This window comes from Mandrillus leucophaeus, unplaced genomic scaffold (assembly GCF_000951045.1).
Source record: "Mandrillus leucophaeus isolate KB7577 unplaced genomic scaffold, Mleu.le_1.0 Scaffold404, whole genome shotgun sequence".
NCBI classification, from domain to species: Eukaryota; Metazoa; Chordata; class Mammalia; order Primates; family Cercopithecidae; genus Mandrillus; species Mandrillus leucophaeus.
This window is the reverse complement of record NW_012104299.1, coordinates 265,051-279,019: the sequence shown is the minus strand read 5'-3', so window position 1 is coordinate 279,019 and position 13,969 is coordinate 265,051. Positions and strand designations below refer to the sequence as shown.

Sequence of the window (13,969 nt, the reverse complement as noted above, 5' to 3'; positions counted from 1 at the left end):
GGCAGGGACCGAACATTTTCAGAACCCACAACTTTTCCCCACACCACTTATTTTTTTTGTTTCCTCCTACATAGGGTTAAACAGTCCTTGTTGCCTGAAAAAAAAAAAAGAAAAAAAAGGACAATCCCAGCCACCCAACAGGCTTCTCGCAGTATGCACACCACTGTCATTGGGAACATTACTGTAGGGAAATGAACACTGTTTTAGATACATTTATGCTATTTTGTGGAGTATCATTTTTCCTTGGTTTCAATATTTGTTTTGTGGCCTTAAAAATCTCTACATCAGTGCAAATTTACCCAGCTCGTTTTCACACCCACTGCAATCTTCTTTTCCCTCTATGCTTTCCATGTGCTGTTTGTCCTAGAATTGGTAACTGCAGCAGAGAGAGAGAGAGAACCCACTAAAGCACCATTTCCTCTTTGGTGACATGGTTGCTGGGTACTCACTGGTTACGTGGTCACTGGGTACATCATGGCCTTCGTTGATTCAGTCACTGGCCTGTTGGTTCTTAGGCAGATGTCAGCACATTCCAGCTGTAGTGACTGGAACACCCCAGTGTACTAAAAGGTTTGTTGGTTTTAGAATTACATCCCTGAAGCTACTACACTCACACCTTTAAATCAGGTGCAGCACCTTTAAACCCTTCACTAAGTTGAAGGCACCAAAGCACAGACACAGCTCTGCAGGCTTTGCCTGCCTTCCCACCACCCCTATAGGCACACCCAGGGCTCAGTACAGCACTGCAAGGTGTGTGTTCACTTTTCCCTCTGTGCTCTTTGGCCACCCATCCTTCTAGTGGAAGAGTGTTTCCTTTCCTCCTCATTTTCCTGAGCAACCTTCTCCTCCATCCTCTCCTAGCTGAGGCTGACTTCCCCACCTCCTCTCTGGGACTTTGTCTTGCTCAAGTCATTTCTGTACAACATCAAGCAAAAGTGGAATTTTGTACAATCACTAGCTCGCCCCAGCTTGGCTACTCATTGGCTTTGTGTAGTGGACAGGTGATTTCACCTCTCTCTGCCTGAAGGCCCTATCTGCAAATGGGCTTGATAATAGCATCTTTTTACATTAAATTGAATTATAGATCTAAAGTCCTTTGAGAGAACATTCTGGGTATCTAATAATTATCAAAATAACAAATTCTCTGGGTTTGAAGTCATTTTTTATTCCTCAAAGACAAGACTCATGGGTTTGGGAAGCGTCCCTCACTCCATGGCCTGGTGTTGAATGACATGAAGTTCTTTCGACCACAGACACTACATCTCGCCTGTTTCCAGCACTTATCTGCCCTTCCACCGACATCTTTGCATTCACGTTTCTTTTGCTGTTGGTAACTTCAAACAAAGAAGAGTTTGTTTGTTTGTTTTTTCTGCAGTGTCAGAGAACATTTTTGCTCATGCCTGGTGTGGAGTAGGATTGGAGAATTTTGTTTACTCTTGCTTTTGCTGTCAGGCAGGGGTGGAGGTGGGAGGTGTCACTGGTTCAGCACACACTGAACAATCCTGACTTTTGCAGTAATTCTGTTTTGAGCCTTTGTCCTTGTTCTTGGCTTTTAAGTAGAAGCCAGGAACAAGGGTGCTCTTAGATGAGGGAGAAAGAGCAATAAAAACAGAGAATTATTTCCTAAAGCAAAACAGATCATTTGAAGGGCCATGTTGTCCTTAAATCTGGAGACACTTGACTTTTGTACATTACTAAACAATGTCCCCATATAGACATGAACGCTTTGATGGGCGGGGTCACTGTGGGTCAGTGCTGACAACTCTGGTCCGCAGGCAACAGGGATACAGCTGTGTCCTCAACAAAGCTTTTGGTGTATGTGCCCATGGATGAATCCTTCAGAACCTCTGCATGACCGTGACCTTACTTTGACCCATTTCCCAGCTGGAGCACCCTCAGAGTGAGGTTAAAAATCCACAGTAGAGGGGGTGGGGGAGAGGTGGGAAAGGGGCACACGATGGGTGGGTTCCGCAGTGTTGCCACCAATCTAGCTTTCATGCGAGGTGATGAGTCATGGGTGTTTATCATTCCACCCCATCATTTATGCTACATATATTCTCTGGATTAAGAAACCACCTGGAGGGGCTGGGTGCGGTGGCTCAGGCCTGTGTAATCCCAGCACTTTGGGAGGCCAAGGCGAGTGGATCACTTGAGGTCAGGAGTTCAAGACCAGCCTGGCCAACATGGCGAAACCCCGTCTCTACTGAAAATACAAAAGTTAGCCAGGCGGTGCTTGTAGTCCCAGCTACTCTAGAGGCTGACGCAGGAGAGTCGCTTGAACCCAGGAGGTGGAGGTTGCAGTGAGTCAAGATCGCACCACTGCTTTCCAGCCTGGGCAGCAGAGTGAGACTCCATCTCAAAAAACAGAAGGAAAACATCTGGACCGTTCTCTGAATAGATCAAGGATTGCAATGAGTTATTTTTTTTTAAGTTGCAAATTATTTTGGAACACCTAGTTGCTGACTTTTTCACTGTAGCCTAATGTGGTCTGTTACCCTGAGGAAACAGCCCTGCTTCTGGGGTCAGAGAGAACTGAATGATGGTGGGAGTAGAGGTGGTGATAGCAATGATGATAAAGATAGCAAATGCTTCTTTAACACTACCATTACTAATAATAGCAAATACATAACACTTCCTTTGTCCTGGGTTCTCTTCTAAATTCTTTGCGTCTATCAATTCACTTAGTTTCACAACAGCCCTGTGGGATGGGCACTGTTATTGTCCCTGTCTTACAGATGAACAAACTGCAAAGTTGGGTAATTTATCCAAAGCCATCCAGCTAACAAGTGGCAGGCAGAGATTTGACCCTAGCTACCCACACTCTTGACCCTAAGTGATGCTGCCCCTGAGAAGTCACCCACCACCCGGAGCACCCATTCAAGCAGAGACAGCCTGGCTTTCCCCGGTGCGCCATCAGATGTGCATCCCTCACTCAGGCGCCTGGAAGCCTTTGTGGGCGCACCTTGCTTCTCCCAGAGAAAGCATGGGGGTCACTCCTGCCTGGCTTCCTGCCTGGGTCCACATCTCCACTTTTCATCAAGCAGGCTCTTGGCAAAATCACCGGCTTCATCGCCTAGCCTGCACTGTGCCATGTACTGTGGTGCCCCTGTGGCTTCGATTCTCCAATCCGGCTAGGGCGGCCCAGTCCTCTGAGCTGATGAGACAGCCCGTCTGCCTGTATCCCCACCCCATTCCTCAACATTGACTTAAAACTCTGCAACTCTCATGTCCTGGGCTGCCGAGCCACCTGCATCAGGGATCACTGGGTAGGTGGTTCTCAGTCTTCATCATCTCATTTGAATGAGCTTTATCCAGAAATGATAGGTTCCATGATCAGGAAATTATATAACCTCTAACCCAGGCTGTTTTTTTCACAGTGCCAGGCTTGACAGCTGATAATTTCAGAGCAGCCATCTGAAGCCAAAAATATGGGAATATAATTAGTATTCTATATTTCTATTAAAGTTCTGGAATTACAGAACAGACTTTCTATTCTGAAATGGCCAGTACCGTGGCACAGATGTATTTCCTCAGCAGATGTCTCCTCCTCATAAAGGCTGCAGAACTGCTAATGAGCTGTGATAGAAAACCATTCTTCCCGCGTTCCCTGCCATTTGGGTAGACCTCGGGAAGCAGTCAGTGCTTCTGCAGCTGAATGAGCAAGGGAAGTGTGTTGTTTCTATACTGTTGGGTTTAGAGACCTATCTTTTGGAACTTGAGTTGGCATGATAGATCTTTAAAAAAAAAAAAAAAATCTCATTTTCAATATTGTATGTATCAAAGTAGTGTGATTTTTTTGTGTGTATTTCCTTAGCTTGATTCTGTGGGTCGAAACAAGTTGGTTCTTGCAGAAAATGAAAGACAAGAAGTGAGCCGTGGGACCGGTGCCAGGTCTGTTCTTCTTGGACCCAGTACTGCTGTTAGGCTGTGGAATATTCCACTTCCTTAATAACTGCGGAATTGGCATTCCCTCCAACTGTGCTTCGCAAGTGTGGGATGGGGCCACTGATGGGTGTGACTTCTGGTTGCACTTAAGGTGATTTCTGAAGGTACTATACGGATGTTAAAAAACCTTAAATTACATGATGAGTTAGTTATTCCCAATTTTCTGTCCATCTCAGTTGAAGCAGCAAAGATTTCTGGGGCTGGAATATCCTTAAAACTCTAGCACTTGTTAATTTCCCCTTTGTAGCTAAGAGACTGAAGATCTCAGGCAACTGGATCCAGCTAGAAATGAATAACATCGATTTTCGTTGTGTTTACTTTTCTGGTTACCTTCCATTTATGACAAACAATCTTGGTTTTCTGTTTCCTGTAGTGATACATTTCCTTTTTAAATGATGGCTATTAAAAAGGGAGCCAATTTAAAGAAAAATGTGAATAATAGTCGAAGTCTTCAAATGATGTCGGTGTGTTAGGCCAGGGAGCACACTCGGAGAACGAGTGCTGAGTGCAGTGAAGAGTGCTGGCTGCACCTGAGGCTTCTCTGGGGAGCTTCACCATCCTGATGCCTGGGCCTCAACCCAGACCAAGTAGATCTGACTCTCTGAGGGCGCGGCTCAGGGATCACTGTTTGACTAAAACATCCCAGGTGTTTCCAGGGTATAGCTGAGGTTGAGAACGTCTGCCCACCTATCCTGTGGCGACGTCCCCACCCTCTGACTCCACATCTTTTTGTGGCGGGTGGGGGGATAGAGTCTCACTGTGTGGCCCAGGCTGGAGTGCAGTGGCACGATCTCGGCTCACTGCAGCCTCTGCCTCCTGGGTTCAAGCGATTCTCATGCCTCAATCTCCTGTCTGGGATCACAGGTGCCCACCAGCACACCCGGCTCCTTTTTGTATTTTTGGTAGAAACGGGGTTTCACCATGTTGGCCAGACCAGTCTCAAACTCCCAACAGCATGTGATCCACCCACCTCAGCCTCCCAAAGTGTTGGGATTTGACTCCACTTCTCGATCGCGTCTTTCCCTTGTTTCTCTCTTCTGTCTCTAGCCCTTATTCTCATCTGCTTCCCCACTTCAATTTTCCTCTTATGTTCTCTTTGCTAGCTTCCCCTCTTCCAGCTTCCTTACAACTACTCCTATGAGTAATGCCCCCTAGCATTGTCTCTTAGCCTGACGTTCTTGAAACCATACAGTTGCAACCCTGTTAGAACATTGCCACACTGTACTGTTTTCCCTGGCATTTGCTTGCCACTCCGTAAGCTGTCAGTGCAGTTTCTGCGCATCTAAGGCTAGTCGATTTTGTTCTCCACCAGTAACTTATATTAAGAGCAATTATGATCATCGCTATTATGCTCTCACCGTGTGCCTATCACTGCTCTAAGCACTTTACATGTATGAGCCTACATAATCCTGACTTGAAGGAGATATAATTTTCCAGATGAGGAAACTTAGGGAGATAAAATAGCTTGTCCACAGCCACAGAGTGGCAGAGCCAGAATGCAAACGCAGGCAGCCTTGCCCCAGATCCTACACTCTGAGATGGGACCCCAAGTTAGTTGCTCATAATCCTGATTCAGGTGTCCTGGCATGCCATGAGTCACACATCACACAGGCTGTTCTCTGCTGTGATAAGAAATTGAAATTTGGACCCACTGTCTGCTTCAATGACATTTGGAATTGATAACTTTTTATTTTCAACTTATTTTATTTGCAACTTAAATGATAGTATCTCAGTAGGAAGCTCACAGCTTTAAGTCCCATCAAGATTTTAACTCATCACCATTCAGAAGAGATCCTACTTGAATGATTTTTTGTGTGTGTTGTCTGTCAGGAATATAAATTGAAGATATAAAAGCCAGCACCCGCAATAATTCTGCAACTGGCAGGAGGCAACGCAGGACCTCTTGGTGGCCTTGATAAGGGTCTTCTTTGGCTTGTCCAGGATGTGACCTTCTGCAGCCTCCAGTGTTAGACATTCCAGGGCATTTTCTGCCTTTTAAAAAGCATCTGATTCTCATTCTGGTGTTTAATCAGAGAGAGAGCGCTGGCCTCTTTCCATTCCTCATGGGAGAGCTCCATTTTTGTGCTCATCTTTGGTGATACTCAGGGTTGATGTTTTAGTGGGCTAGACCTTCTGCATTGGATTAAAGCCTTTCACATGAGCTTGATGAATTATCCAGTGACCAAGTGCCCTGGGGGCCTTCAGCCCTGTAGATTTCAGCATGATAAGAGTGGAAATGAGTCTATCATGCCTGGGGTGTAGTGAGCAATCACATCGTGGATTTTTTTTTTTTTTTTCATTTTCCAAGCCCCTAACCATGTAAGGTGTTTTATAAACATTATTTTATTTGATTCTCTCAACAATTCTATACTACTGGAATTATGCCCCTCTTCATTTTTCTAGATGAAGAAACATAGGCTCAGAGACAAAGCTTCCCAGTGCTCAGGGTTACATGGTGAAGGAGGCAGAGTTCGCACGTACACCTGCTGAGCCACAGGGACCATGCCTGTGTGTTTTATTTATGTGCTATCTGCTCCCCGAGATGAATGAGGTTAGATATTTTCTTAGGAGAAGAAATACTTGGAAGGCACAAATGGGGTACGAGAAACATATGTTCAGCTTCTCTGTGGCTAGCAGGCCTGAGCCAGCCCCCTCCCCCTCTGTATTTCAATATAGTCCCATCTGTTACCCACCTGTGTAAGGCTGCCAGGTAAGGAGGATGTAAGGCTGTTGGCTGGCAGGAGGCGGCACACAGTAGGTCCACAGACTAGTAAAGGCAATGCCTGTCTCTGACTTCTGATCTTAGGGCTGTACCTCCCTCATTTGTGTCCAAAGACCCAACATCTTTAGGATTCTCCCCCCGCCCCCTCCCCATCTAACCCTGCCCACTGACAACTCCAGTGCCTTCTTCTAAAGTTCTTTTGTAATTCTTAATAATTAAACTGTGCTGATAAACTATGCTAATTGCCTAGATCTGTGGTTCTGCAACATTTATGGACATCAGAATCACCCGGAGGCTTGATAAACACAGACCACTGGACCCCACCCCAGAGTTCTGATTCAGGAGATGATGCCAGTGCCGCCGGTCCAGGGACCACACTGTGGGAACCACTGGACCAGGGAGCCTGGTCCCAGTTATACGTGTGTTGATGGTGTCTGACCAGTTGCATATCTGGTAATTCAGCCTCACTGGGAAAGATGCCATGGGAAGATAATGAGGAAGGCATTTGGGGTAGGAGGCTCAGGCCTTTGTCCCTTCATCATAGCAGTAGATAATTACCTTTTACGTTGGTGTGCAGTGGCGTTAGACAGCTTCTCACGGTTGTGAGCCTCTGCCAGCTCTTAAATCTCCGAGCCTGTTTTCTTCTGTGGACGAAATGGCCTTTCCTTCTAATTATTTTTGATTCCCATATCAGGTTTCTCAAGCTAGGATTGCATTGGAAGTGCCTGGAGGTCTTGTTAAAGTGAGGATTCTGAGTTATTAAGTCTGAGGTGGTACCCAAGGTTCTACATGTTTAATGAGCTCCCAGGTGATGTAGATGTCGCTGGTCCATGGACCAGCACCGGGCAGCAATTCTGAGTTACAACTGTATACAGCAATGGTGCTTGCCCCTGCTGCCCAGTAGAATCACCCAAGGAGCTTTTAAAAATGAATATTTGAGCCACATTCCTTGGAGATTCTAGTTTAATTCTGGGGATTAGAATTTTTAACTCCCCCATTCCCCAACTCTGTTGTGATTCCAATGTACAGTCAGAGTTGGAAGCCATTGGCCTTTACCCACAAAAAGGGATAACACCTTCTGGGAGGTCAGGTGCATGTGCGGCACCATGGACCAGGTCGGGCTGGTTGCCTCCATGTGGGGAGGGTGCACCATTACTCCTGGGGTGCTGCAGAGGTCACCTGGGAATCTTGTTAAATAATGGATTCTGCTTCGGCAGGTTTGGGGTGGGACCTGGGTCTCTGCATTTCTAATAGATATCTGAGTGTTGCTGATGCTGCCAGTCCAGGCTGGTGCTGAGTCCCAAGACCCTCCCACAAGGGCCCACACGATGCCTGTTATCTCTGCCGGTGGTGGCAGTGGGTAGCTTTTCTCATGTTGAGCGTTAGAGGCGTTTGGCTTCCCACCATTTCTCTCCTTAAACGCCATCCTGACTTCTCTTTTACTCAGCTTGGCATTGGCACAGGACGCTGGGCAATATAGGTCCGTTCTCTTTTTGTAATGTTTTCTTCCTTCTCTCTTCACAGTACGAGATGCAAAAAATCTAATCCCTATGGATCCAAACGGGCTTTCAGATCCTTATGTGAAGCTGAAACTTATTCCTGATCCCAAGAATGAAAGCAAACAAAAAACCAAAACCATCCGCTCCACACTAAATCCCCAGTGGAATGAGTCCTTTACATTGTAAGTGGTCTCTCCTTGATCGAATCTCGTTCCTATACACCATGCAGTTGCCCACCTCGTTGTTTGAGGTAATGAAGTAGGTTCATTATAAACGTCTTTAAACATGTCTTCAGTCCTAAGACCTCCTCAGGCTGCCATTAGGGAGGTAGCTATTAACACCTGTTTGATAGATAGTAATTTGATTTACCAAGAGTTGCATAATTCCGGCCTCAAATTATTATCATTATCTAACCTGGATAAACAATTCTGTGTAAGGTATTAAAGATGATGTAAAAATGTATCCAGTGTGTCCACCTCTCGATGGACTTAGGTTCTTTTGAGAGTTAGGAGAGGGCATAAGACAAGAATTTAAATAATTTTTAGACCACAGAATGAGTGAGTAATATAGGAAGTGTTATTGCCACTGAAACGGCAAGATCATTCTTGCCTTCAAAGAGAGAAGACTTCCTGGAAAAGGTGACACTTAAAGCCAGCCTGGGAGGGTTGCCAGGATTTCAGAGGTAGAGATGGTAGAAGGGGAAGAAGGAAGGAGGGAATAAAGTAAGTCAGGAAGACTGAGTGCAGCTGAGCAAAAGCAGGAGGTCCCCTTTGTAGACTAGTATACAGGAAGCAGTTTTTCTATGGACAACCAGAAAGGTAGCTATCTATTCTAGAGGGACCAGCAAGCTCTGCTCTGTAAAGGATGAGATAGTATGTATTTTAGGCCTTGTGGGTCATATAGCCTCTGTTGCACCTGTACAACTTTCTAGTGCCAAAGCAGCCATAGGCAATATGTAAACAAATAGCCATGGCTGGGTTCTAATAAAACTTTATTTATAAAAATAGACGGTGGGCTAGATTTGGCCCATGGGTCATAGTTTGTTAACTCCTCCTGTAGCGCTTTGGTTGCCAGCATAAGGGGTTGGTATTTTACTGGACCAGGAAAAGAATCAAATATACTATTTCTCTATCTCAGGCTCAAATCATGTACAGGTGGTATCTCCCAAGAAACCATGATCAAAATAACCTAGTGTTTGCATGTGTGTGTGTCTTGTAGCAAATTGAAACCTTCAGACAAAGACCGACGACTGTCTGTAGAAATCTGGGACTGGGATCGAACAACAAGGAATGACTTCATGGGATCCCTTTCCTTTGGGGTTTCGGAGCTAATGAAGATGCCAGCCAGTGGATGGTATGGAAGCCGCTGAGGTTGAATATGTCTCAAAGCATCAGACCATTTAGAGAGTTAGGTTTCAGTCTCTAAAATGTCAGTTGAGACCGGACATGGTGCCTCATGCCTATAATCCCAGAACTTCAAGAGGCCGAGGCAGGTGGATTGCTTGAGCCCTGAAGTTTGAGACCAGCCTGGGCAACATGGAGAAACCCCATCTCTACAAAAAATACAAAAATTAGCCAGGCGTGGTGGTATAACCTGTAGTCCCAGCTACTCAGGAGGCTGAGGCTTGAGGATCGCTTGAGCCCAGGAGGTTGAGGCTGCTGTGAGTCGTGATTCACCACTGCCCTCCAGCCTGGGCAACAGAGCTACCCTGTCTCAAAAATATAAAAATTTAAAAAAGTCAAATGTCTACTTCTCTAGCTGTAGCCTCTCCATAGGATGCATTTCACAAAACAGCTTGACTAGAGGTTCAGGAGAAGGCTTGCTAAACTTGCGGTGGTAACTCTTTTTCTCCTGTCTTTGAAAGGTACAAGTTGCTTAACCAAGAAGAAGGTGAGTACTACAATGTACCCATTCCAGAAGGGGACGAAGAAGGAAACATGGAACTCAGGCAGAAATTCGAGGTGAGGATAACAAAATGCCTGGAAACACCTTTCCTGTAGAAAGCCTGACTTCAGGAACAGCCGAGATAGTGTGGTCACATTTTCGAAAGGCAAAAAAGTAATCTAAATGTTAATGATCTTTTTCTTTATTTAAAAACATAAATGTTGTTCACTCCCTTTCCTTTGCAAGCTGTTGACTTTTTATGACTCTTATCACTTAGAAAATGGAAACTGGAAATATCCCAGAAATGAAAGCATGGTTGATTCTTGCATAAGAGATCGATTTGCACATCACTGGGGAGAGAAGCAGCCTCTGAGGGGCAGGATTGTTCTTACAAAGGAGGACTTGTGCTCTTCTGAAAAGGAGGAAGTCATTTTGGCCTTTCCTTGGGAGCTCATTTGTGTGTAATCAGGCTGTCATCTGAGACTTTTTTTTTCCCCCTACAGAAAGTACAAGGTTCCTAATTTTGTTCTGAAAGACCAGCTTAAACAAATATGCCTTTGTGTGTGATCCTTTTTTATCTATATTCCAAGTGTTCAGCAAAGGCCACCTCCTTCTCTTCTTCCTCTTGGTATTTTTGTTTGCCTCTGTCCCGGATTCCCTGGTCTTTTTTCTTCTCCTCCTCTGCTCCTTACTTCTCTTTTCTTCTCCTCTCTCTCCCTTCTCCTGTTCCTTTACCAGATATCTCAGCTTTTAGTAAACAGTTCTTTTCTCTAAGCACCTTCCTTATGTTTTAAGGTCACAACTTCTAATATTTTTCTGCTTCTCTCATCACGCTTCATTTTGGCTGTTGGAGGGACTCGTAGAGTAGCCTTTTCAGTCTGTGTGACTGGTTAATTCCTTTGTGAATCTTTCTCTTCTTCAGACTCATTAGAATTCCCCAGAATTTCCCCACTCTAGAGCAATACACGTGCACACGCACACATGTGTATAGGTGCTGAACTGTTACTGAAATGTTGACACTAAAGGGATGCTATTGCTCCTGTTCTCCTTCTTCTGTTGTTCTCTAAGAAACAGACAGATCTGGGGGGTGGGGAAGAGTGGTCTTGGGAGGATAATAAACCTCCTTCATGCACCCTGCAAAAGAAACATATAGGTCTTATCCAGAGAGAATGAATCCCAAAGGATGTAAAACATGCAGTTGTTCAAATTACTTTGTTAAACTGATGTTTGGTTAAAGTCTATGTTGGTGGCAAATACTAAATGGCAGGGGCTCTGGTTAGATGTCCTTGGGAGCATGAATGAGTGAAATGATTCACAGGTGATAAATGGCAGTGAACAGTAGGCCTCAGGATTGAGGCAGTAGGGAGTGGTGGAGACTGGGGTAAGCTGGTAAGCTTGAGCCCTGTCTGCAGGTGGCAGCTACTGCTACCCTGCCCGACTTGATGTTTCTCACACGCGAGTCCAGGCCTGTGTTGCCGGATCTTCCTTCTTCAAGAGAAGACAGAAATCCAGGTTTTTATGTGATACATTCTGATTTATCTTAATGTTGACAGAGTTCTAATGTTAAAACTTAGAACCAGGCCAGGTGCAGTGTCTCACTCCTGTAATCCCAGTACTTTGGGAGGTTGAGGCAGGCAGATCACTTGAGGTCAGGAGTTCAAGACTGGCCAACATGTCGAAACCCTATCTCTACTAAAAATACAAAAATTAGCTGGGTTTGGTGGCATGCGCTTGTACTCCCAGCTACTCCAGAGGCTGAGGCATGAGAATTGCTTAAACCTGGGAGGCGGAAGTTGCAGTGAGCCGAGTTCATGCCACTGTACTCCAGCCTGGGCAACAGAGTGAGACCCTGACTCAAGAAAACAAACAAAATCTTAGAACTCTGTGTAGGTCAAATGTGCATCTATTGCTTTAGACACCAGCAGGATCCAACCAGTCAGAACCAGCTGGCAGTCTCTGCTCTTCAAAAATAGAGGAGAGAAAAAATAATTTTAAAAAATTATTTGTATAGTTATATATATTAGAATATGTATAAATATAAATATGTGTGTGTATCTGTGTATCTACTATTTGTCTATCCATAGAAAAGAATGAGATTCTTTTCAAAGAGGCCTTATGATATTTAGAGGAATTCAAGTACAAAGATGAAAGTCAGGGTTTTTAGGCAGGTTCAAATGACTATGCCAGGCATAGCTCTTTTTCAATTTGTATTTCTTCCCTTGCTTCATTATCTGTTTCCACCCCTACCCTGCAGCTGAAGATGCAGACCCGGGGTACTAGAGAGGACCACCTTCTTGAGCCCCATCCCTGATGTCACACCACCTCTGTGACGGATGGATCCTTCTAGAGAGAGTTTCAGGACTGAGTGCCAGCATTCCTCAGCTGTCTCAGGCAGGGGAGGAACCTGAGGAGCCAGAAAGAACCTTCCTTACTGAACATTATGCCGTGGTGTTGATCACGAACAGTCACTGGGTCAGGGGCTGCTGGCGCAGAAAGAATGCATTCGAGGGAGGAACAGCACGGGCGTTCCCCATGGGGTTCCTCACAGTAATGTCTGAGACTTAGCTTTGCTGCTGGAGAAATATTGACCCACTCTTTGTGCTTCATTGTCGTGGCTTCCTGGTGAGTAAACCTCCTGTTTTTCTGGGCAGTGAGTTCAGCTTTTTATAAAGGTCAGAGTTCCAAACAAACAAAAACAAAATACAGGCCAGAGGCCCTGAGCAAACGCGAAGCATTTCTCTTGGGAGGCTGGTCAGAGGCCCCGGGTGCGTTGCTGGTCACTATTCCTCCTCCTGAGAGGGCTGTGGACTTGGCAGGAGCGCCAGCCCGAGGCTGTGCAGCATCCTGGGGAGAGGTGGCGTCAGCAGAGTTGCATGGGGTGGAGGCTCTGCTCTTCAGCCTACTGAGGGCTATGCCTGAAGCATCTGCATGAACTGCATTCTAGCCTTTGCTTTAAATACCTTTCAGCTTGCTTATAGTTCCTAGATTTTACTTGAATTACATTAGCTCATTTGCTTAGAGCATTTAAAAGAAAAAAACAACTGTGAGAGACTGGGCAGAAAGCCACTAGAGGATGGCATCAAAAAGATGCTGAGAATTTTATGACAGCTGCCATGCTTCATTTTAAAAATGCATATTCAGATCTGATTTTAGGCAGGGGTTCAATCACATAATGGTGTTTTGTTGAGGTCTATAAATGTGAGAGTTGCAAGACTTCCCCAGTGCCAAGTTACTGGGAAGGGATGCACCAGGGCAGAAAGGCTGGCATCCACATTTGAGCAGTTCTGGGCGGCAGCCAGGCTTTGCAAACAGGGTGCCAGTTGGCATCAGGTCCAATTTGAAGCACCTCTTTGAGCCCCCACCCCGTTTCCTCCTTCTCAGTCTGTAGCGTGAGTGCTTCTCAGTGTCTCCAGGCTCCCCTCTCTGGGCCCTTTCTCGCCAAATAACTGCCTTTCTAACTTGCTTTCCATCACATTAGTCTTTTCTTCCCTACCCACTCTTTCATAGATATTTTGCCACCCTCCAGTAACAGTTTGATTCAGCTGAGTAAGATATTTTTGTTAAGTTCAATGATGAATCTGTATTGGTTGAAACACACATGAGGGTTCGTCCTGCTGGGAACAGGCATCACTCAGTGGCATCACACAGTGTCCAGTCTGTCCTTATCCTTCCATGTCCAGCTCTGTTTTCTAAAAAGGGTTCCCTCCATGCAGTTTTCGAATCCTTCTCCAGAAATCAAAAGTCATTCCGTTGGATGAAAGAGAAACCAAATGAGCATTTACAACTCTGCCACTGCGTTAGTATTCATTCGATAATTAGATGGAACATTTTTGCAATTTAAATGGTTGGTTCTCAAATCTTGGCAAACAGATTGATCAGTGAGTGGTGAGTGGAGCTCTTAGGAGCCAAGGAATATTCC

The 13,969-nt window shown here is 45.3% G+C and overlaps 1 protein-coding gene across 1 annotated transcript in view; it reads left to right on the top strand.

Moving 5' to 3' along the window:
* The window catches only part of PRKCA (protein kinase C, alpha), a 329,541-nt gene that overhangs the window by 189,791 nt on the left and 125,781 nt on the right, over window positions 1–13,969 (top strand). Inside the window, exons 5-7 of the mRNA XM_011992150.1 lie at window positions 8,192–8,348; window positions 9,385–9,519; window positions 10,031–10,127. Of these exons, the coding sequence (XP_011847540.1) occupies window positions 8,192–8,348; window positions 9,385–9,519; window positions 10,031–10,127 (389 nt within the window). The remainder of the gene's footprint in view (window positions 1–8,191; window positions 8,349–9,384; window positions 9,520–10,030; window positions 10,128–13,969) is intronic.